Raw genomic sequence first — 23338 nt, forward strand, 5'->3', positions numbered from 1 at the left:
TATACTAGTTGCTACTGCACTGGACATGTTTATGATTTAAATGACACATAACTTGTCAGAGCTATATTCCATCCTCTACTGAGAAATGGGACTGAAATCTCTTTACAGATGACAAGGAAAAAAAAGGAGGTAATAACGAAGTTTTGAAAATGAACTACTCGTGTGTCTCTGAGACTAAAAGTATCAGAGATAGAGTATATTGTAAAAGAAAATATATGTACAAATATATTTCATTAGATCATTATCTCACTTCTTATTTTTTCCTTTCTCATTGAGTTTATTGGTACATTTTAGGTATACAGTACAGTTACAGTCATTATTGGGACCCTGTAGCTTTACATGACAGGTCTTGGTTCTCATTTTTTCCCCTTGTCTCTGCCTTCCCTTCACCCCCTCATTATCTCACTTCTGTCAGGGACAATTTTTCATCTTCATAAAGTTTGATGAGCAAAATAAAGTAACTGACCATGCTGGGTTTGATGATTAACTTCCAAATATCACAATTATTATTAATAATATTTAATATGTGCCTGCTATGTCAGACACTGTTATAGGTCTTGAAAACATAATTTTGTAAAAATAAGTGCCTATCTCCACACAATTTACAATGCGGGTGGGGGAGACAGACAACATACACATGATACACTGTTATGCAGACGATTGTTTTGAAAAAAAATAACAGTGAATGTTAGTAAGTATAGAGGAGCAGGAAGAGAAAAAAGGAGGAAGGGAAAGAGAAGAAATACAAATACAGGATCTCAGATAAGTTCATCTGGGAAAGAAAGACTTTTATGATAAGACATTTAAACAGACAATTTAGACAGAGATTTCAATGAAAAGCAAGCACACTTCACAGCTATCTGGGAAAAAGACAACCCAAATCAACAAAACTCAACAGCAAGAGCCCAGAGTAAGAGCCTCATTGACACACATCATGAAAAAGATTCCAGTGAAATGAAGTAATACCCATAAACATTTGGATTTCCAATCTCTCTTCACTCCAAAGATTTCAAATTAACTACTTCAGTGACCTTTGGCAAATTAAATATCTGGATTACTATAAATCATTCACAAAATGACTAAAGGTATAAAAAATAAAGCTTTACCTCTGAATATACTGTGATAAGTATGCAACTAGTAAGATTAATTTTATTTTTAAAAACAGTATGGTTGAAGAAGTCCAGCTTCGTGCGTAATTTTTAAAAGCACAGAGGTGACTATTTAAGAGATTACTCTCTTCCAGCTACACATATAGAGGTAAGTGTAACAAACTTAGTAAGTTACAGAAGCCAAAGTAAAGCAAAAAGTCAAATGTTAATAACAAAATATCCCCAAAGAACTGAATTTTCTTAATAAATAACATGAATTAAACTGCCCCTAACATAAAGGCTGCAATTAACTCTAACACACTCATCATATTAATTATGTTTATAATTTAGGATTTTCAAAATAGCAATGAGACAAAAAAAAATTAAGCTACAACACTCTTAATACAATATTTTAAAAAACTTTGTTTTGCCCAAGCTTTTTGAAGGCTTTAGAAATTCAGTGGAAGATAACTGATAGAATTTAACCCAAGCCAAGGTAGAGCTGGAGGTGGTAGTGGGAATTAAAAATTAAATTTAAATATGTTAACTCAGTAACTTTAGAACACGGATATACACCCACATCTGTTCCTACCCAAATTTCATTTATATTCATGAAAAATGTCTAATTTACATCAAAGTTATGATTTATATTCTGTATTTAAGGTTACACTTTTTAAAACCTAAATTTCATTGCAAAAAATACATTGAAAATTTTAATTGCTACGATTAAGTGTGCTGCTCCATTCTACTGGAATATGGTTAAAAATAGATCATTTGTGTATCGTAATTACAAAGTCATTCATTAATAATTTTTACACACAAGTTCATTCTACAAAATAAAATGACCACCAAAACATTTAAACATGACCATCAATCTACTTCCTAACTACTTCAAATGATTACCATTAATTTAACTGCACACTAAAAAAATACCTATAAATGACTGGCTTGATATAGGAAGCTAGACTGATTCTTACATATTTTTTAAAATCTGTTCTGTTGGTGCATGTTGGTATATGTTGTGTTGGTGGTATTCCATGAAGGAAATTTGGTCTTACACATACAGTTGGAAAAAAAGAAAACCAGACACCACAAAAATTTTAGGAATCCCCATGAATCCACACAACACAGTGGAGGACCACTATTTTAGAATTTATTAAGGAATCATCTATTGGACATCTAATTCAAACACACTTTAAGAACCAAGTCAGAGCACAAAATTAAAGTAAAAGTATGTACAGTTCAATTCAAAGAGCAGTCAGCCACATAGCAAGTTAAGCACAGATGGCTGTAGTTATAACATCATACCACAGAACTCCCCCAAAAAAAGGAAAAAACCGCTAGAACAGCAATATGGCTTCCCACAACTAAACTCCACATTGAAGTGTTTTTTTTTTCTTAACCTAATTCATTTTAAAGAGGAGTTTTCTGAGAAAAGGCTGTTTTCCAAAGGTTGTCACTTTGGTTACATCCTACCTAATTAAAAACAGATTTGAGATAATCATTCCCTTCATTATTAAAAGTTGAGTGAACATTTTCGTGATCAGGAAACAGCAGAATTATCAAACAGAAATAGTATTAATGACTATAAATATAGAACACCTAGTTCTACCATTCTGTTGTATAAACTTGGCCGATTCTATTTAAATTCTTTAAGACTTGTTTCTCATATATTTAAAAATAAAAAAACAGTCACCATGGCTAATGAATGCTGAGTGTGGGCTATACACTTTCACTTCTAACCCTTTTTCTAATATTCTAACCCAAATTTTCTAATACAGCCACTACTATCAGGCTGAAAATATTTTTACTAAAAAAAGGAGAAGTCATAGACACTTTCTGGCTCACAAATCTAGGATTAAGAAAATATTTAGTTTCTTCATCTTCGAAAAATCGCTGGGTACCGTGTTCTCACTTCCATGGTGGCTTGCTCTCACACTATAGTGTGTACATCTTTCCTACTTTTACTTGGCCCAAACTCACTCTGCAGAGTCTGTTCCTCTTCCTAACCTTAATCAAACTTTGTTAAACTTTGCTTTTGGTTAAAAAACAAAAAACAGGAAAATCACTGTTCTGCTAAATTATACACAATTACAAATACCATATAAATTACAAATAAGGCAGCACTTTATAAGCCTGTCAAATGTCATAATAAATGTTAAGAAATTACTAAAGAATGAGCTACAATAGAATTTTAAATCACTGTCAGCCTTTCCTTGAAGCAGCCCAGTATCAAAAAAAAAAGTCTGAACTCCAAAAAAACCTGGGGCTTTCAGGTTTCTACTTTCATTATTATTTTTACTTTATTCACTAGTTACATAACACTGAGTTAGCATTTTACTTCTCTACATTTCTGTTTCTCACTTTTCTTTTTTTCTGAGACAAGGTCTCCTTATGTAGTTCAGGCTGACCTTGAACTCACTATGAAGTACAGGCTAGCCTGAACTCTGCTATCCTCCTGCCTCAGCCTCCTGAGTGAAGGGATTCCGGCATTCATACCTGGCTTGTTTACTTTTTCTTTTTTTTTTTTTTTTCAGACAAGGTCTCTAGTTCAGGCTGGCCTTGAACTCACTATGCAGGCAAGCTGGCCTCGAACTTGCTGTGATCCTCCTGCCTCAGCCTCCCAAGTGCTGGGTTACAGGAGGTACATCACCATATCCAGAAGTGTCTATTCATTTTTAAAACAAAAATACTCAAACATATGGTATGAAAAAGTGGGTCATTTGGAAAAATAAAATTCTAAGTTTTTCCCATTACACCTCCCCTCTTCCCATTCCCAATAACTTTTAGTTAACTTCAAGATAATTAAATTTATGTTAGAGCCTTCAGGGAAAAACAAAACTTTTCTTTTGCATCATTTTAAGAGACTTAAGCATTTAGAAGCAAACTTTAAAGTTCTGGGAAATTAAATAATAACAAAACTTTATTAAACAGAAACATTTTGTATATTTCTTCTGAATCGTGAGACCAAAATATCTGTAAATATTTCTCCCACAGTTAAAAGTACTGGTATGTTTATCAGTTTCCCTTCAAGGGGATTCTAGGTAACTATGACTACCTTTCCCCAGAACCAACCACAATGTATTGAGAAGTATCTACAAATTACCACATTACACAAGGGCATACAAGATCAAGGGTATTGCAACAAAAACTCAGAAAAATCAAGTCTGAGTTTATGTTAAACCCAGTTAAGACAAATATAAAAGTATACTCAGAAGTGCACCAATCAGAAGTCAGAGAAAATAAAAGGTCAATAAAATCTGTCCAGATTTTGACAAGCTCCTTTGCTTCTGAGATGCTGCCTTTTCTTCCCATATCCAAACTACTAAGACATCCACATATGCACAATCAGCACATATTTTCCAAGAATTTACCACTCTCTCTTGCTGTCTCTTACATGAAGAGGCATCACCTGCCAATATCCAAGTTAGGTATTTCACAAGTCACCCTTAAAATGGGTTCACTAATCTCGTCTCCAAAATACTGCAATCTAATCAAGCCTCTAAACACCATAAGCAACATTAAGAAGTGATCTGATCACATTGCTCCCCTGCTTTGATCTTCTCCAGTATCTCATAATGTAGTCCCCCAAATCTCCATTCTAATCAGTATGGCAATAAAACCTCTTAACCTGAAACTAAAAAAGACTAGGTGGATTCCAAAGCCTCTTGTTAATCATAATTACTCATGATTCCTCAAATCTTCATGCATTATCACAGAATTTAACTCTTCTTCTAATTTAAGCTATTTAATCTCATCGGAATCCTAAATGTTAATACAATTTCAATCTGGGAAAGTATATAAAAAACTTTACAAACTTCTTTCACTATCTGCCTATTAAAAATAAACTTTTAAAAAGGGTAATAATATATGTACTTCAGATATCATCAAAGAAAGTAATACAACCAAACAAGTCACTGTTTAGTTGGCTTTCCCTCTATAAAAACACCTGAGATATTTTTTTCTTTTCCCTTTTTGTTCTTCCCCTACCCATCACACCTTCCCTACACCTTTAGCTCCTTTCTTCCCATTTCTAAATGTCAGTAATCTTATTAGAATCTTATGCATTGTTGCAGATTATTCACACCAGGGAAACTATTTGGTATTTACACATGTGTGACTTATTTATTTCACTTAGGAGTATATCTTCAATATGTAACCATTTTCCAATGAATGAATCTATTTTCTCGTTCTTTATGGCTGAGTAATATTCCATTTTATAGAAAAACCACAACTGTATCCCTAAAATGTACCAATAAACTCAATAAAATTAAAAAAAAAAAAACAACACCTGAGATATAAGGTTTATTTTAGCTTATAATTTAGAATTTTGGGCCTGTGGAAAGGCAGTAGATTATGGTAGAACAAAGTGAAACAAAGTGCTCACTTCAAGCACCCCAGCTCCCTTCCCTCAGATGTGAGTAGAGCTGCAGGTGCAGAGGTTGAGATGCTGCAGACCTGACACACAAGCATTCAAGACAATGAATAACAGTTCTTTGAGTCTTGCAATAAAAAATGGCCTCCACACCCTCTGGGGTCAGCCACCAGCAAGGGAGGATCTCAGAGAAAGAAGCTGGCCACATATATGGGACTGGACTGACTAATAAAATCACTTTCTATCCCCTTTCTGAGCCCAACATGCTGTGATAGCAGAAGAGGCAGGAGGCTAGGACCCCTCAGATGGGGCGAGGCTCTTCCTACTCCACTTTGTCCACCCAGACACAGCAACCGGGCTCACACCCTTCACTACATGAAGACCCAACCAGTCATGCCTGCAGTGACCCCGCTCTGGATCCCTCCCACATTCCAGACAGCCTGTTCTGAGCCCTGATTCCTGTGAATACTAATAAAATATGGGTGTTTTTTCCCTTTTAAAAGATGGCCTCCAATAAAACTACATCGCAAATAATGGGAAAAGTAAAAAAGTTGAGGAAGCAGAGACTGAAAAATTTGTGGTAGAAAAAGTACTGGACCTACATGTAAAGTGAATGGGAAGGTGGAGTATTTTCTGAAGTGGAAGGGATACATGAGGACCCGAAGAAAATTTGGATTATCCAGAGTTAACTGAAGCACTTCAAAAAGCTGATAAAGAAAAAGATGGTTTAAAAAGAAAATCTTTGACACTGAATCTGATAGCAAATCAAAGAAAAAAAGAGATGCTGTTGGCAAACCTACAAGCTTTGCTAGAGGTCTTGATCCCAAAAGAATAACTGGTGCTATAGACAGTAGTGGGGAATTGATGTTTCTTGAGAAATGGAAAAATTCAGATGAGGTTGTCTTGGTGTTGGCAAGAGAGGCAAATAGGAAATGTACTCAAATTGTAATTGCTTTTATGAAGAGAGACTAACCTGGCATTCTTTTCCAGAAGATAAAACTCGGTAACTTATACCATTTGTGTGTGTGTCTGTGTGTGTGTGTGTCTGGTTTTTTATTTACTAGTGTAAAAATCAGCATTCTAATGAAAATCAAATTTAATGTGTTGGTTTTGAAAGTAGTATTTGGGTGAGTTGTTGGGTTTTGTTTTGCATCAGTACCACTAGTTATTTTAAACAAAAAGCTTTTATAATTGCTTTATCGGAAAAGAGCATTTGATAGCCTGATATATTTCCTCTGCTCTTCTAAATGTTGGAGAAAGTGTCCATAGTTAAACTCAATCAGAACTCATTTTTAACTCACACACTTAAGGACCACTGACTTTTTTGTTTGTATATGTATAAATAAAATACGTAAATGGTTTTTGTTTTTAAACATTCACCAAAACAAAAACTATGGGCTTAAATAAGCCCATGTTTGAGATGCCATCATTCTGAGCAACCTAAGAAATAAATCATTTGCAGTTAAACTGAAAGTTTTCCTGAGCCATAATCTTTCAAGTTAAATAGATGATCCTGTGGTTAACTGGACAGTTTAAAGTGGGTATTTTCAAAGTAGCCATATCAGAATCCATATCTATGTCTTCAGTCGTAAAAATCCAGGAGTTTGCTTGCAAAATTCCTGAAAAGAAAAACTATTATCATTACCAACAACCTGCCTACCCAAATAAGATAACTAGTCAAAACCTGGTTTGTTTGAATTAGCTACAGATGACTCATTAAGGGAACATTAAAGATTCCTTATGACCCACTCCTTTACAACAAATTGAAATCTGTACTCAAAAGTTAAAATTTGTGGATATTTAAGACTTGGCTCATGGAAACCTAATGAGTGGCTAGAGGTGTTCACAATGCAGGGCTTTCTAGAATAAATGAGTAAACAAACTTGTAACCAAAATTATTGACTTGCATGTTTTTCTTGTCCCCAACTTGTTGCTTACATATAGGCTCAATCACTCTGGCATTCAGGCTACAGTTTCAGCAGAAGCCAGGAAAATAACTCCGCTGTAGTCAGAATGTTATCCTACTGTATGTTGCTTACTTTATTGTAAATAATGGTGAGTGGTGGTCAAAAAATAAGTTTTATATTCCTTTAATAATAGTAATAAAGTGTTCACTTCATGGCCAGAAAGTGAACAAGAGAAAGGGGCTGGGGTCCCACTATCCCCTTTGAGCTGTACCCCCAAATATCAAAGACCTCCTATCACCTCTTAATAACACTAAAGTCTGGGACCAAGCCTTTAACATAAAGGCCTTGGGGGAAATTCAGGTCCAAACCATAGTAGTCATATAGACAATTTTCAAAAAAATATGTGCCCCAAAAAGGTAGATTTTAAAATGCCAGTTTATTGCACTTAAAACTGTTACAAGAAATAAATGATCTGCTGAAATGCACAAGGGTGCTTATATGAGATGTGTAATCATCCAAATGTTTTTTATTTATAAAAGAACTAATTTGATTTAAAATTCCATAAATGTTTTTAAATCAACTTATACATACACAATGAAAAACAAATACCATTACTGAAGAAAGTATAGCATGAAGAGCATTGAAACAGCAGGAAACAAAAAGCTACATAACACTTTGTAGAATTCATCATACTGACAAGCTATCTCCCATTACTTCTTTTTTTGTTGTTTTTTGGTACTGGGGATCAAACTCAGGACCTTGCACTTGTGAGGCAGGTAGGAGAACCACTGAGCTAAATCCCGGTTCTCCCACTGCTTCTTTCAAAATGGCTCTTTGAGATAAGAAAATGAAAGAATTCGCTAGCCACAATGCAATATATGTCAACATGAAACAAGTTTATCTGAACTTCTGAATTTGAAGAATCTTTTCAAAAAAGTACCTGGCCCACTTTTCAAACATCCTCCTTTTAATAAAGAAGCCGTCAACAGTAACATTAGTTGACTTAGAGACAGCAAATCCTACTAATGACAAAAAAATATGTACACATGTAGAAAAACTACACAAGGAAGAAATGAAGAATTATAGAGTCAAAAAATAGAAAATACAAATGACAAGAATAAAATGGTTATATAAATCATGGTATGTCCACACTTACAGTGAATTTTGGCCATTTAAAAATACAAAAATTACATGTTATACTAAATGTACAAGAGTGGGAAGTGTGAAGATTTGTGGTTTTCAATTTTTAACTCTCCACAAGAATTTAACAATTTTTAAAAATTGGTAAATTTTTGCCCCTAAAAATTAACAGCCTGATCTGCAATGATACATAAGATCCTAATAAGATTACTGACATTTAGAAATAGGAAGAAAGGAGCTAAAGGTGTACGGAAGGTGGGATGGGTAGGGGAAGGGTAATAAGGGAAAAGAAAAAAATGTGAGATGATGAAAATAAAGTGTTTGTAGATGGTGAGGGGAAGAGGGGGTGAAGGGAGGGCAGGGGTAAGGGGAAAAAATGAGAATCAAGACTTGTCATGTAGAGGTACAAGGTCCGAACAATGAATGTAACTGTACTGTAGCCCTAAAATGTACCAATAAACTCAATTAAAGCTGAAAAAAAAAATTAACAGCCTGCTACAGTCTGAATATCCCTGCCAAAATATACTGAAATTTAATCCCTATTCTGCAATACATATTAAGAGACAGAACCAGGTAGGGCTTTGGGAAGTCATTAGGATTAAATGAGGTCATGATGCTGAGACCCTCATGATTGCATTAATGGGTTCATAAAAACAGAAGAGAGAACACAAGCATGTTTGCTCTCCCTTTCCATGAGGTGCTTTCACCAGCTGCTCTGGAACTTTAAAAATTGCTCACATCATGAAAGGAGGTTCTAACTGGACTTCCCAACCTTAAAAAATCTATCAGACCTTTCATTATACATTATCCAATCTGTGTTATTCAGTTAAAGCAACAGAAAACAGACTAATGTGAGTCACATCAAAAATAAAGCACTATTAAAATAAACTACAGTATATTCACATAATGAATACTATGGAGGCCTCTGAAAGGATTCTAATAATATATTCTTATGGGAGGATGTGCAGTGTCACTTGATATATTTGTTGTAGTAACAGCAAATAATATCATTTATTTTTTAAAAGTATATACCTACATTAGTCCTAATACATCCCAATTTTTACAGGTACAGGTATGAGTCAATATGAGAATCAAAAAGGGGTCACTTTTGGTTTATGTTACCAAATGAAATCTTTATTAAAACAACTGTGTTATTTTCAAGGAAAAATACTTAATAAGAAATTGCATTAGCTGAATTAATCTAGTTCCCCAAAAAATAGCACTGGCATTATTATTATAACTATATAGCATGACTCTAGCAATTGAATACTAGTCAGCAACAAAAATAAATTACAGATATATATAAAATCTCAATACTACTTTAAGTAGTAAAAAAAAAAAAAAGTAGGTTTACTTAAAAGAATGCATGCCCAGTGATTCCATTTACATGGAGTTTTAAATCTGGCAATAGTAGTACAGTATATAGAGGGGAAAAGTCAGAACAGTACTTTCTTCTAGATGTGGGAGGGGGTGTGGGAAGCAGACTAATGAAAATTTCAAGAGTAATGGCAAGGTTCTTTAACTTCATTTTCATTCACAAAAATGGATACATTTGTCAAAATATAGTATATTTATTTGTACATGTGACTACATATAAATTCTAAATTTAAAAGAAAAACCTAAATTAATGCTGAACTCTAATGATGAATATATTTTAGGCGCTAAGTGCACTGATGTCTGAAATTCACTTTGAAATGAAATAAAAAAAGAACAGAGATTGACAAATACACTAAAATATAAATGGCAGAATCTAAGTGATGGAAGCCGGGCGTGGTGGCGCAGGCCTGTAATCCCAGCACTAGGGAGGCTGAGGCAGGAGGATCACTGTGAGTTCGAGGCCAGCCTGGACTACATAGTAAGTTCCAGGTCAGTCTCAACTATATAGTGAGACCCTATCTCAAAAAAAAAAAAAAAAAAAGAATCTAAGTGATGGATGGATCAATAGTATTGCAAAGAGTTTTCTGTAATTTTGTAATTTCTGTAATTTTGTTTAATAATAAAATGCTAGGAGAGGGTCAAGCAATTATAGGAAACTCCTGATAATGATTATTATTAACAGGGGCTAAGCCTTACCAGGAACTTTAAATCAAAACTTACATGTGAAATAACATACATAAATACACACAATATATTAAGTCTAGAAGAGACCCAAACATGAGTAAGAATTTAGTATATAAATGAGGAAACATCATGAAGCATTAGGAAAATATATCATAGATTAGGCAGTCACTTGTATAGGATTAACTATACACATCTCAATATTATAAATCAATAAAGCTTGATCCATATTTTATATCCAACTATCAAATATGTTTCAAGTGGTTCAAAGATTCAAGTGTTTATAAAACAAGGTCATATAGAACATGGGTGATACCACTAGAAAACTCTGAAAGACAAACTGTGACTGCCTTCAATTTCTGGCTCATTATGACATGATATGATTTGTAGCATGCAATCATTTCTTCAACTTCATTAACTGTGGTAAGTCAATCAGTATACTAGCATACAGTAAGGATGATTGGTGATAACTATCATTACGTTACCATCATCATCAATATCTTTATCTCAGAACAGGAAAAAGTTCATATTGTCTATGACACAAAATCCAAACTCCGCAAACTAAAAGATACTGAATCCAACTACATAAAAAGAAACCTTTCTGTTTAAAAAAAAAAAAAAAAGAAGAAGAAAAGAAAAATTACCAAGCTAGGCAGTGTTACATGCCAGTTATCCCAAATACTCAGGAGTATGAGCCAAGTGGTGTCACTTAAACACAGCAGTTTAAGGCCTGCCAGAGGAACACAGTGAGGAAAAAAAAAATTTACCATAAACAGAACCAACATAAATGTCAGTACAGAGCCAGGTGTGGTGATGCATCCCTACAATCCCAGCACTAAGCAGGCTGAGGCAGGAGGATCACCAGGAGTTCAAGGCCATCCTGACTACATAGTGAATTCAAAGCCAACCCAAACTACAAAGCAAAAACCTGTCTCAAAACAAAGAAACAAATACATAAATGTCAGTATGGGGAAGAGAAATTTGTAGCCCATAACACAATTTCTCTAACATGGGAAAGACTTTCTACAGGTCAACTTCTTTAAAAATAAAAAATCAAGGGACTTCTGGGAAGATGGCGAAGTGGTGAGAAGCAGTGAAAAAGCCTCTCCAAGATTTGGTGTCCCACTAGAATATAGCAGCATAAGGAGAAGAAGGAGGGAAAAGGGTCCCCAGGACCCAGGAAGGATCTGTAGTAGCAAGAACTGAAGACCAAAGGTAGAGTGAAGAGTGAAACTTTAACAAAGAGTAGGAAGGTAGCAAGCAGGGCTCTCCGAGAGCCTGGACACTCAGTGAGCGAACAGTTGGCCAAGCCTGCAGACGTATGGTGACTACTGGAGACTCCAGAGGTCCCCACAGAGAAACACACCAGTGGAACAGAGCAGTGGACGCACTGGACTGCAGCAGCTGGTGAGTTACCTAGGTTTAGACATCACCCAGGAGAGAGCGATTAGCCAGGAGCCATCTTGGAGAGGGGCCAACTGAGCTCTGGAACTGAGAACAGACAAAGGCTGACCTTATCTAGTGGCTCCAGGTGCCTTGGTGCAGGCGCCACAGGAGGCACTTTGACTACTGCAGGCTCAAGGAATCTGGTTCCAGCCTCATAGTCAGAAACTGGCCTGAACTTCAGAGGAACTAAAGGTGCAGGCTGGCTGGGATTATCCAATACCCCACCATGAAGCTACAGCTGGCTTGCTGGGATTAATCAATTTGGCTCTGGACTCTGCCCATGCTGCCTACCTGTGACAGCAGACAGATCATGAGTTGGATTTTTTGTTTTTTTCTTTTTCTGTTTCCTTCTTTTTTTCCTTCCTCTTTTCTGGTTTTGTGTTTGTTTTTGAACATGGTTTCTAGGGGGTTGTTGCTATTGTTGTTCTTTTTTCTTTTCTCTTTCCCACCTGTCTTTACGAGTTTCCTAAAGTTTGTCCTCCAGCTTTGCCTCTAATCTCTTCCTCTTTTATTTATTTTCTCCCCCAACCCCTTTTAAATCTCCTCCCCTAAGGGTAAAATCGCCATATTAAGGGCTTATTCATTATATACAAATTTTTGATTCATCCTAGATTCCTTTATATAAAAAAATCAAAAACATGATAGAAATTAGGAAGAGTATGACTGATAGAAAAGTGTGTGTTTGCACATGTGTGTATATATCTTTGTATATGTATATAATCATGTATGTATGGCTCTTAAACCCTAAGAGAAGTTTCTCAACCTAATTCATATGGCAAATGCACATTAAACTTACATTAGCAGTTTCTATTCTGGATGGTTGTAAAAAAAAAATCTTAAGAAACCATTCTTCTCATCCTAACAACAAAAAACAAGTCCGCTAAAATATAAAGTTATAGTATTTTTCAAAAGATCTGAGGACACACACATGCATACACACAAATGAACTAAACATCGGAAAGTGACAAGCCCTGAATCAGAAGAAAGAAACCCATGGTTACTCTCATCCAAAGGCAAGAAGAAAAATCTGCCACAGATGGGAGGCATCAGCAAAACTTTAAAACCATTTTTAAGTCACATATAGTCTATCAAGACAAACTAGAATCTCAAGTTTCTGAAGCCAGAAAATGAGGTAACATTCACTCCCATCAGCCCTTAGGAACTAAAAATTCCAAAGTAGCCCTGGGAGCAGGGCAGAGAACTAGAAAAGATCACCCCTTCTATGTAACTGTCAGAATGTATCTGAGATCTGTAAGACAGGATCATACAATCAAATATACAAATGAACAGAGTCTCAAAAAGTGAAGTAGAAAAATGAAGACAATGACCAAGAACTTTCTAGAAACGATGGAAGACATCAAAACATAGATACTAAGTAGTAACCCATGAATAAAACAAAAACACACATGTACCCATCCCTATGCACATCAGTCAAACTAATAACCAAGTAAAAAGAATTAAATCTGAAAAGTAGTAAAAGGAAAATAATATACGCTCATTACATTCAGGCAAACAGAAGCTCAAATGACATCTGGTTTCTCATCAAAGACAAGAAGACAGAGGTAATGGAACAATGCCGTTAAAAAAAAAAGCTGAAAGAAAACAAAACCAGCAAACCTAATACAACTATGAAAATCAGTGAAGAGATTCCTCAAAAAACTAAAACTAGAAATTCCATTTGACTCAAGCTATTCCCCTTCTAGCTATGTTTCTAAGAATGTTAAAGCCATCATATATCAGTGATATACGCATGCTCATGTTTACAGCAGCACAATTCATAATAGCTAAATCTTAGAAGCAGTCTATATGTCTGTACATCAACAGATGAATGGATAAAGAAAAGGTAGTATTTATACACAAAGGGATGCTACTGTGCCATAAAGATAAATTTGAGTCATTTATGGAAAAATAGATGAAAGGGCCAGGGATTTAGCTCAGTGGCACTGCATGTGCCTCGAAAGTGCAAGGACCTGAGTTCCATCCCTGGTGAAAGAAAAAGATAAAGAGGGAGGGGAGAGAGGAAGAGGGGGAGAAGGGGAGAGGGGGCAAAGGGGAGAGAGGGGGCAAGAGGGGGAGAGAGGAGGGAGGAGGGAGAGAGAGTCAGGGAGGGAAACCTCCTAAGTACAAGATCCTGAGTTCCACCCGTGATGAGAGAAAAGGGGGGAAGGGAAGAGGGGGAGGGGGGAGGGAGGGAGGACTTTGAGACCATAACGTTAAGTGAAATAAATCAGACACAAGCTTAAATATCACATGGTTTCTCTTACGTGAGAAACTCAAATTATAAATAAAGAGCAAAATAAAAAACAATAGGAGTAGAGAGATCTTCCTCAAATGAGAAAGGGGTAAAGAAATGGAGAGAGAAGCAAGAGTGAAGAAAGGGGATTAAAAAAAGAATTAAGATTATATACATGGATCAACTCCACACAAGAAATGTAATTATGTACTGCAAACATGTCCTCATAAATAAAAACAAATTTTAAAAGAGAGAAAAAGGACAGCAAATAAAAATTCCAAATAAAAAACAGAAAAAAAAAAGTCAAACATGGAAGTAAACTCAGTTGCTCTGGAGGTTGAGGCAAAGGATTGCATATTCACGGGCAGCTTGGGCAACACAGCTAAATCCTACCTCAAAAGAAAAACAGGAAAAAACATAAAAGCTAACCTTTATAGAAAGAAAAAAAAACTGACAAACTGCTATAAAGATTGAGCAAGACAAAGAACAAAATTATCAACAGCAGTTATATGAGAGAGAAAATGAATCCAATAAATTATACAGCCAGGAAATAAGACTACAATGCAAACAACTTTATGTCAATAAACTTGGCAATTTTAAAAGAAAAAGGCTTAAAACTCATAAAATGCCAAAAATGACACAACAAGAAACAGAAAACCTACGTAACACCACTTTTTAAAGATACTGACTTTGTAATTATACCTCCCACAACATACATTTCGGCTTCAGATGGCTTCACAGAAAAATAGTATTAATCCTAAAGTTTTTAAGAATAAAGAGGATCAAATGTTTTTATTTTTTAATAATAGCAAATCCAGCAGTATGTATTTAAAAAACAATTCATCATGACCAAGCAGGAATTATCTCAAAAATACAAGGTTGGTTTAACCTTGTTGATATGAAAATCAATCCATGTTCCACATGAACCAAAAAAGGGGAGAAATAGCAATATGATGTTAACAGAGTTTTTAAAAAGTTAAATTCAATACTCCTTCATGACAAAAACAGTAAATAATAAATTTCCTCAATTTGGTAAACAATTCTCAAAAAAAAAAAAACGTACATAAGATTTTTTAAATTTTTTTAAAACCTGTAGTATCAATTATATTGAAACATTAAATCTCTTTCCCCTAAGAATAAGACGTCCACTCAATATTGCACTGAAGCTGCTAGCCAATGTAGGAAAAGAGATGAAAACATACAGTCAGAAAAGTAAAACTACCATTATTCACAGATGACATGACTAGTAATACAAAAACCTAAATGTGTTAACTTTTTGCTACTATAATATCCAAGAGCTAGGGATTTAGCTCAGTGGTTCTGCACCGGCCTTACAAGTGCAAGGACCCGAATTCAATCCTCAGCACCTAAAATAGATAAATAAATACATACATACACAAGATAACCAACATATGAAAAAAATAGGTTTATTTGTGGCTCACAGTTTGAAGGTTCCAGAACACGTCTGATTGGCCCCACCGTTTCTGGGTCTATGGCAAAGTAACATACAAAAGGGAAATCACAGAGCAGAACAAAAGACCTTGCTCTGTGGCTGGGGAGCAAGAAGAAAGGGCTGGAATTCCACTATGACTTATGAGGGCACAACCCATAATGACATGAAGACCTCCTATTAAGCTACACCTCTTAAAAGTTTCCACTACCCCTCTAAAGCACTACAATGAGGCCAAAACTTTACCATACGGACATTTAGGAAACAACAGCCAAACTATGCTATTACAGAAAACAAAGTCAGTATACAAATATCAATTTTATTTTTATAATAAAAGCTAGAATTTGAAATTATAAAATGCTGCTTATAAAACATCACATGCCAGGAAAAAATATAAATAAAAGATTTGTAATATCTCAAAGAAAACTACAAAATGTTGCTTGTCTATGATTAAAACAACTCAGGAAGAATCACAAAGTAACAGACCTGAAATGATCAAGTGATGAGTTTCATCACAACCTAACTAGTGCTGGGAAAGGATACTGTGGGAGGTCTCTGCTTCCAGCCGGACAGGCAGATAGCTTTCTCAAAAAAACAGATCACTTTATGGGGTGGGGGTTTCAAGCTCAGTGTTGCCGCCTCCTGCCTCAGCAAGGGCAAAGTCCCCAGTTAGATCCCCAGCACCGAAAAAGAAAAACAGATCACATTTGACTTTACTTCCATATTTACATACATTACATACATACATGTATGTTTACATATACACATAACAAATGCATACAAACAAAATAAATGATGATAGGCCATAATCATAATGTACAAGGTCCTGGAATCTTGGTACCTGCAATTGAACTTGGGATCCTATATTTGTGAGGGAGGGAGCATAACCACAGAGTTAATTCCCCAGCCCATATATCCCAAAGTATATAACACTGTTATGTTTTGTTTTGTTTTGTTTTGTTTTGTTTTGTTTTGAAACAGGGTCTCACTATGTAGACAAGACTGACCTGGAACTCACTATGTAGCCCAGGCTGGTCTCGAACTCATAGTGATCCTCTTGCCTCAGCCTCCCGAGTGCTGGGATTACAGGCATGCACCACTGCGCCCGGCTACTTTTCTTTTTTAAGGTCCTGGAATCAAATATCTTGTTAAAAGAACTGGAAGGGAAAAAAGACTGGAGATACGGAAATCTGTTAAGAAACAAACTGTAATGATTTTAGATAAGGAGTATGAGCAACTGTAAAAGTGAACGGAGGATGAACAGAAGGAAGAGAAGCCAAAATGTAGAACTTGATGCATGGATAATTTGAAGAAACTGAATGGAAATAGTAAGTGAATCCTGAGAATGTTTCTTAGTTTCAAGTTCTGATGAATGATCCAGGCAGATATACAATTGGCAACTGAGAATAAGAGCTCCAACCTTTGAAGAATGTTTATATGAAAAATAAAGTTTTCAGGTGGAATCCATTAATAAGCTCTGAAATTCAATACAAATATGCAAGTATACCTTACATCCTAGGGAAGGGAGACTTTAATCAAACTTTGAACAGATTTGGAACACACACTAAAAAAAAAAAGTTTAAAAAACCAATAGCATGAATTATAAAAGAAAATATCCATGAGATTTACCTTAATCCATTTCATTTGTGCTGCTGTAACAAAATATTACTGACTAGGTAATTTATGACGAACATAAACTTTTCAGCTTACTGTTCTGGATGATAGGAAGTCCAAATTCATGGCACCAGGGTTTGCCAATTCCAATCCCAACACTGTTCCTCACATGACAGAAGGCAGAAGAAAAAAGGCAAAAGGTGGCCAAATCTGTCCTTTTGTAAAGGCAGAGACCAATAAAAGCAATTTAAGCAATTAAATTTCACTGTGAGTTTTCAAGGAAACAAAACATTCAAACAAAAGCAGAAATGGAACAGTAAGGAACAAAACAGATTAAGGAAAACAAACCCATAATGATTTTTTGAAAAACTAGAAGTCAAGAAAAGGAATTAGACACTGATTTGAAAAGAATGAAAAGCAAAAGTTCTACAGATTCAAGATAAACATGAAGTTGAAAAGGCACTACCAACATTGTGATACACATAGGTTAAAGAATATATAACTTACAGAATGCTTTTAAATGAAATAAGCATAAACTCAATGTTACAAGGTAAGCAATTCAAAATGTATATACACAGAGGGAAACTACAGTATATTAAAAGGCATTCAGAAATAAACAGGAGCAAATCAATTAAAAGGGCTATTCCCACAATTCAAAATTTATCAGTGACAGAAAACAAAGCTGGCAAGAAAGTGACTAGAAAAGTATGATTTAAAAAAAATGTTTGCCACTATTGTTGCTTAAGCTTCCATAAAGAAAGGAAATTTACTCACTCTGGCAAAAGGAGCCAGAAAACAGGGGAAAAAAATCAAGACACAAACAGAATCAAAAGTTTGGGGGTAAAAAGATCACTTTGCAAACACAAAACAACAATTTTTCCTCCACATCAGGAACAAATACACATTGTAATACAGTGAGAAAGGTGTACTTGTTAGTATCAAGTGTGGATGGAGGGGAACATATTACAAAAACTTCAAGTTTTCCTAAATGTTAAAGTACCAATAAACATGACACTTTAAAACTCTGTTCCTTCTTAACAAAGTGATGAAAATGTAATTGCAAAAATGTATACAGAAATAAGAAAACAGGACCAGGGATGTAGTTCAGTGGCGCCACACCTGCCTGGGAAGTGCAAGGTCCTGAGAGGGATCCCCCTGCTGGAGATGGAGGAGCCACGGACACAGAAATAGAAAACATCATCTTGTAATAGTAAACTGAGAACATACATGGTCTAGAGTCAAAAAGTATGAGACTAAATCACTGAGCAACTATGTATCTTAATTTCATGCTTCACTGTCAGTGTCATAATAATGCTTACCTAACAATAAAACTTGGAAGTAATTCAAAACACTTAACAATGTATGCAAATATTTAGTGGCAATGGCAACAACAGTTCATGTAACTTTAGTAACAGTAGCAATAGTAACAAGACCTATTTTTCATCAACCAGTACTTAAGGAAAGAAATAAGAGGTAAGCTCAGTCAATCCTTTCAACAGCAGGCAGAAACGTAAAATTCTTGATATACCAACAAGGAAAAGTGAGGTTCATTTTAACACTGAGCTAGGCAGGAAAGCTTGTTCTCACTACACAATACTATGTACCTCCACAGCACTATATATTGTCAAACAAAAAACTAGGTATTCTACACTTTACAGTTAAATTTCAAAATAGAGTATAGGCACAACATTAGATCCCATGATTAGCTCAACTTTATTTTCTGAAAAATTAAAGTGTTTGATTATATCTTAAGATGTCCCTTCAGGTAAAAAGAAAAAGTTACCAACAATTAAATTAATATATTAGTGATGTGCAAACCCAAAAAGATGTTTTTAATACAGTACAGTAGAAAACTTTTCAAAGAAAAAAAGAAAAGAGCCTGTTTTGATATAAAATTATCAAAAAAAGTGAATGTCACAGAAAAAATAACATGTAGTTTTATATTATTAGCAAGTATGACTAAAGCAAATGCCTAAAATAACATCAATCTTAACTATTTTAAGATGACAATACTAAAACCTATATTTTCAATAATTTATGAAAAATAAAACCCAAAAACACTGATATAATTACAGAACTTACAATCAAATAAAATACAGATCTGACAGACTTATTTCAGGCTGAAAACTACAACCAGGCTTTCCCACCCCACTCCTCTCCATCTGAAAACTCACCTGTACTAAAACTAGCTCCTCTCTCCCTCAATAACATCCCAAATCCTCAACAAAGTCCTGTGTGATCTGCCTTATATCTTATGCTATCCACTGCTATTTTCCCTTTGCTTTTTTTTCTTTTTTTGTATGAGAAATCGAACTCAGGGCTTTGCCCTTCCCAGGAAGGCACTGTGCCAGTTAGCTATAGCCCCAGCCCCCTTTGCTCCTTTTTCAATTATTCCAAGACATCTTTTCTTCTATTTGGGGGCCTTCATACAAACTGTTCTTCAAAACCCACACAACTTTCACAATTTCACAAATCTCCATTCCCATCCTTTTTGCCCCAGAAAACTGCTACTCATCCTTCCAAGCTGAGAGCACCAGAAAAAACTTTTCTGACCTCCCCAGACACGTATTTTACATTCTGGACTTATTCACAACTGTCTTGTAATTACCTGTTCACATCATTTTCCCTGCCAAATAGTTAACAGTATTAAAATAATCATTTCATGTCTTGTTTCCTACCACTTCCTCAATATCTAGCACACTAATTAGCATATTGCAGGTAAAGTCCTCAAAACATGGGTAAGTCCAAAACCAAAAGATATTTTAATAGCACTAGTAGCTAAAAATTCTATAAATTTCAAGTTTTATCTTATCCTGATCCTTCATATGTTCCTCCTTCAAATAGGTAAGTTTGTCAGTTACACAGCTGAAGTACAAAAAGCAGTAACATCCCTTTAGATAACAAACCAAGGCTAGAAACCACTTATCTTGACTGAGATCAGTTTAAGTAATTAACTAAAAAATACACCTGAAATGCAATGCAATTGAAAAGACAGGGACACAAGATTTTTTGTGTTTTGAGTTTTTTGCAGAATTGGAGATTGAACCTAGGGCTTTCAGACTGAGCTACATTCTGAGCCATTTTTTACTTTGAGATAGGGTCTCACTAAATTGTCCAGGCTGGGCTTGAACTTGAGTTCTCCTCCAGCATACTGGGATTACAGGTGTGCACCACTGTGCCTAGCTAACAAATGAATAAAACCATAGCACACATTAGAAAAGAATCGATCAAAATTCCAACAACCACCTAAAATTCTACTAGCAGTGCCTCAAATACAGCAGAAATGACTGAGGTACCCTAGCCACCTGAGTAGGTTGACTAATACACAGAATTTTTTTTAAAGTTAAGAAAAATTAGAAGCATACACATTAAGTAACTATAAATAATATTTTAGGTTAGTGAAAGAAGGAAAATCAGCACTAAAGCTGATTGGAAACTAATTTAATTTTTTGAATTTAATAACTGAATAGCTAAAAAGAAAGCTATCTCAACCCAAAACATTTTTCAAAGTTTGTTTGCCTAATTTTTATCAAATGCTAATTACAGATTAGGCAGCGTTCCAATATTTTCTTAATATATATTCATTATTTTCCCCATTTTACAGATGAAGAAACAAAGGTACTGAGTAAGTTATAACATTTCAGCTGGTAAGTGACAAAGGCACAATTCAAAGTTAATCTCCAGGCTCTGGAGTCCTCCCTCTCAACTTCTATGCCATGCTCCCAATTGTTCCAATCCACAGAAATAAAATTTCATGTGTCTTTGTGTGTGTCTGTTGACACTGGTATTGAAGCCAGACTTGGCACATGCTAAGCACACCCTCTACTACTAGGCTAAACCTTCCAACCCTCTTGACTAGAACTTCTATCCATACAATTCCACCTGAGTCAACTACTTTAAGATTACCAACTACCTCCACCTTACCAAATCTAAGAGCCACTTAAGTGTCTCCATCTTTTTTTCATCTATTCTGCAGCATCCCATAAAGCTAACTCCCCTCTTCTGTTACACTTTTGTTCTTTTATTTAATAACATATAATCCAGCTCTCCTCCCACCTTAGTCTTGGGTGTCTTCTCTTCCTTACACATTCTACCTAGGAAATCCCTCACAATTCCATGGTTTTAAATACTATGTGCTTGACTCCACAGCTCTCTGGTTCTAGCCCAAGTTCTAGACTCACGTCAATTCATACATCTAACATTGCTTAGATACATCACGCCTTATATTTAATAATGAAAACCAACCACCTTTTCCTTGTCTCCTCAATCGGTTCTCTCCTAGCAGTTTCTATCATCCATCCAGTTGCTTAAACTAACTTTGCAGGCATCATCCTTGACTTCTCTTTCCTTCTTCTCCCTATCTATCAGATCTACTTATGAAATACATTTGGTTCCACCATCACTGTAATGCTAATTACCTACATCTATGCCTACAATACCCTTTAGAATAACTTTCATTTTTGCCCCCTCAGTCACAAAACAGGCAGTTAAAATCAGTTCAGTCCTTTGCCTGCTTTAAATCATTATCTTTCCATTATATTTTAAATGAAATCCTAATTCCTGACCATGACCTAAAAGATCTTATAGGATTTGGCCCTACTTCCCCAATTTCATGTGTTTCCAGTCTGTTCCCCATCACAAGGCTTCCTGCAGACACAATGGCCTCCTTTCTCTTCCTAGAAACACAGCAGGATCATGCATGCTAGTGGACCTTTGCATTTACTCTTCATGCTGCAAAGAACACTCTTTCCATAATTTTCACATAGATGGTTCTTTCTCCTCAAATGCTACTAAACTGTCTCCTACTAAGAGGCCTTCCCTGACCAGCAAACATGACGTTCTCCCATTCTAAAAACTCTTACATGATCCTCTATTTCAAAAGTCATAGCTGTATTCACCTCTGAAATGGTCTTATACTTTACTTGTTGATTACATCTTGTCAACTCTGGAATTATAAGCTCTATTCCCAAAGCCACCCACAGTACACTGCAGGAAAGTAATAAACTTATTAAATAGGTGATTTTTCCCACTGCATTTTAAGTTCACTGTAATTCAAACAAGTTTCATACAGCACTTGGTCCACGATATATCTTGTATTAGCAAATAAATCCTTAAAACTTCCTTAAATTTTTCAACCTAGGGCATTTAAGACGAGATCCGGCACGCTCAGGGTGGTACGGCCTTAAGACTTAAAAGACATTTCAGAACTCGCGCCTCCATTCTTAGTTGATCTAGCATCGAACGTAAAATTAAGTATTCCATATGGACGAAAATTGAACCATCTTCCTCCTCTTAAAGTGAACAAGCGTGTTGGCGGAAAAGGGAATTTTACTGGGCACCTTGGCACCTGTTACATCTTGAATCAGTTAGAGGTGCAGATGCGCCAGCCAGATGGCACATGGAAGACGTGGCCTTTCTTTCAGGGATTGTACTTAGGTGAAATATGAGCGATTTAAATTACTGCTGTCCGAATCCTTATAAAGGCCATTCACTTCATTTAAACAAACAAGGTAATATTCTATATACAGAGGATTGTGCTCGGATTCACTTAAAAGGAAACAAACTGACTTGAGGCCCTCGGAAAACATAGGTGCATGGGGGGGGCGTACGGTGTCGGTGTACATATAACGGGAAAACCAGAGCACAGAACTCAAAGATCAGCTCGGTGTTACATACAGCTCAGTAATTTTTTAAAAAGCTCAGCTCAAGCTCTCGAGGTTATCTATAACCTGGACGCGAGCGTGGAGGAGCAGGAGAAAACATAGCGCCAGAATCTCCATTCAGCGCTTCGGCCTCCACCGCAGCACTCTGAGGAAACTGCACACATCCATGTGTCCGCCTATCCACCACGGCCATCCCTGCAGATATCACCTAGATACTCACATGGGCTCGAGAGTCTTGCTGAGCCAGGACTTGAGGGCCTCGAAGTTTTCAATGATCATTTTAGACACCATCCACAGAGGCCCCGAGGCCCGTCACACTCCTCCGACCGCCCAGGTCGCGGCCGCTCCGACTGCCGCTGCCCCC

The 23338-nt window shown here is 35.9% G+C and overlaps 1 protein-coding gene and 1 pseudogene across 14 annotated transcripts in view; one reads left to right on the forward strand and one right to left on the reverse strand.

Annotated features, from left to right (window-relative positions):
* Window positions 1-23338, reverse strand: part of Rbm26 (RNA binding motif protein 26) — a 96533-nt gene that overhangs the window by 71891 nt on the left and 1304 nt on the right. For 13 of the 14 annotated variants that reach the window (XM_033760928.1, XM_010622382.2, XM_033760927.1 and 10 more), the window contains exon 1: window positions 23195-23332. The exons of the other annotated variant lie outside the window; for it this stretch is intronic. In XM_033760928.1, coding sequence (XP_033616819.1) covers window positions 23195-23265 — 71 coding nt within the window. In that variant the 5' untranslated portion in view covers window positions 23266-23332. Of the gene's footprint in view, window positions 1-23194; window positions 23333-23338 lie in introns of those variants that run through there. 14 annotated transcript variants of the gene reach the window in all.
* On the forward strand, window positions 5967-6701 carry LOC104861047 (annotated as a pseudogene).

This window comes from Fukomys damarensis, unplaced genomic scaffold (assembly GCF_012274545.1).
Source record: "Fukomys damarensis isolate Sample0158 unplaced genomic scaffold, DMR_v1.0_HiC HiC_scaffold_6, whole genome shotgun sequence".
Classification (NCBI taxonomy): Eukaryota; Metazoa; Chordata; class Mammalia; order Rodentia; family Bathyergidae; genus Fukomys; species Fukomys damarensis.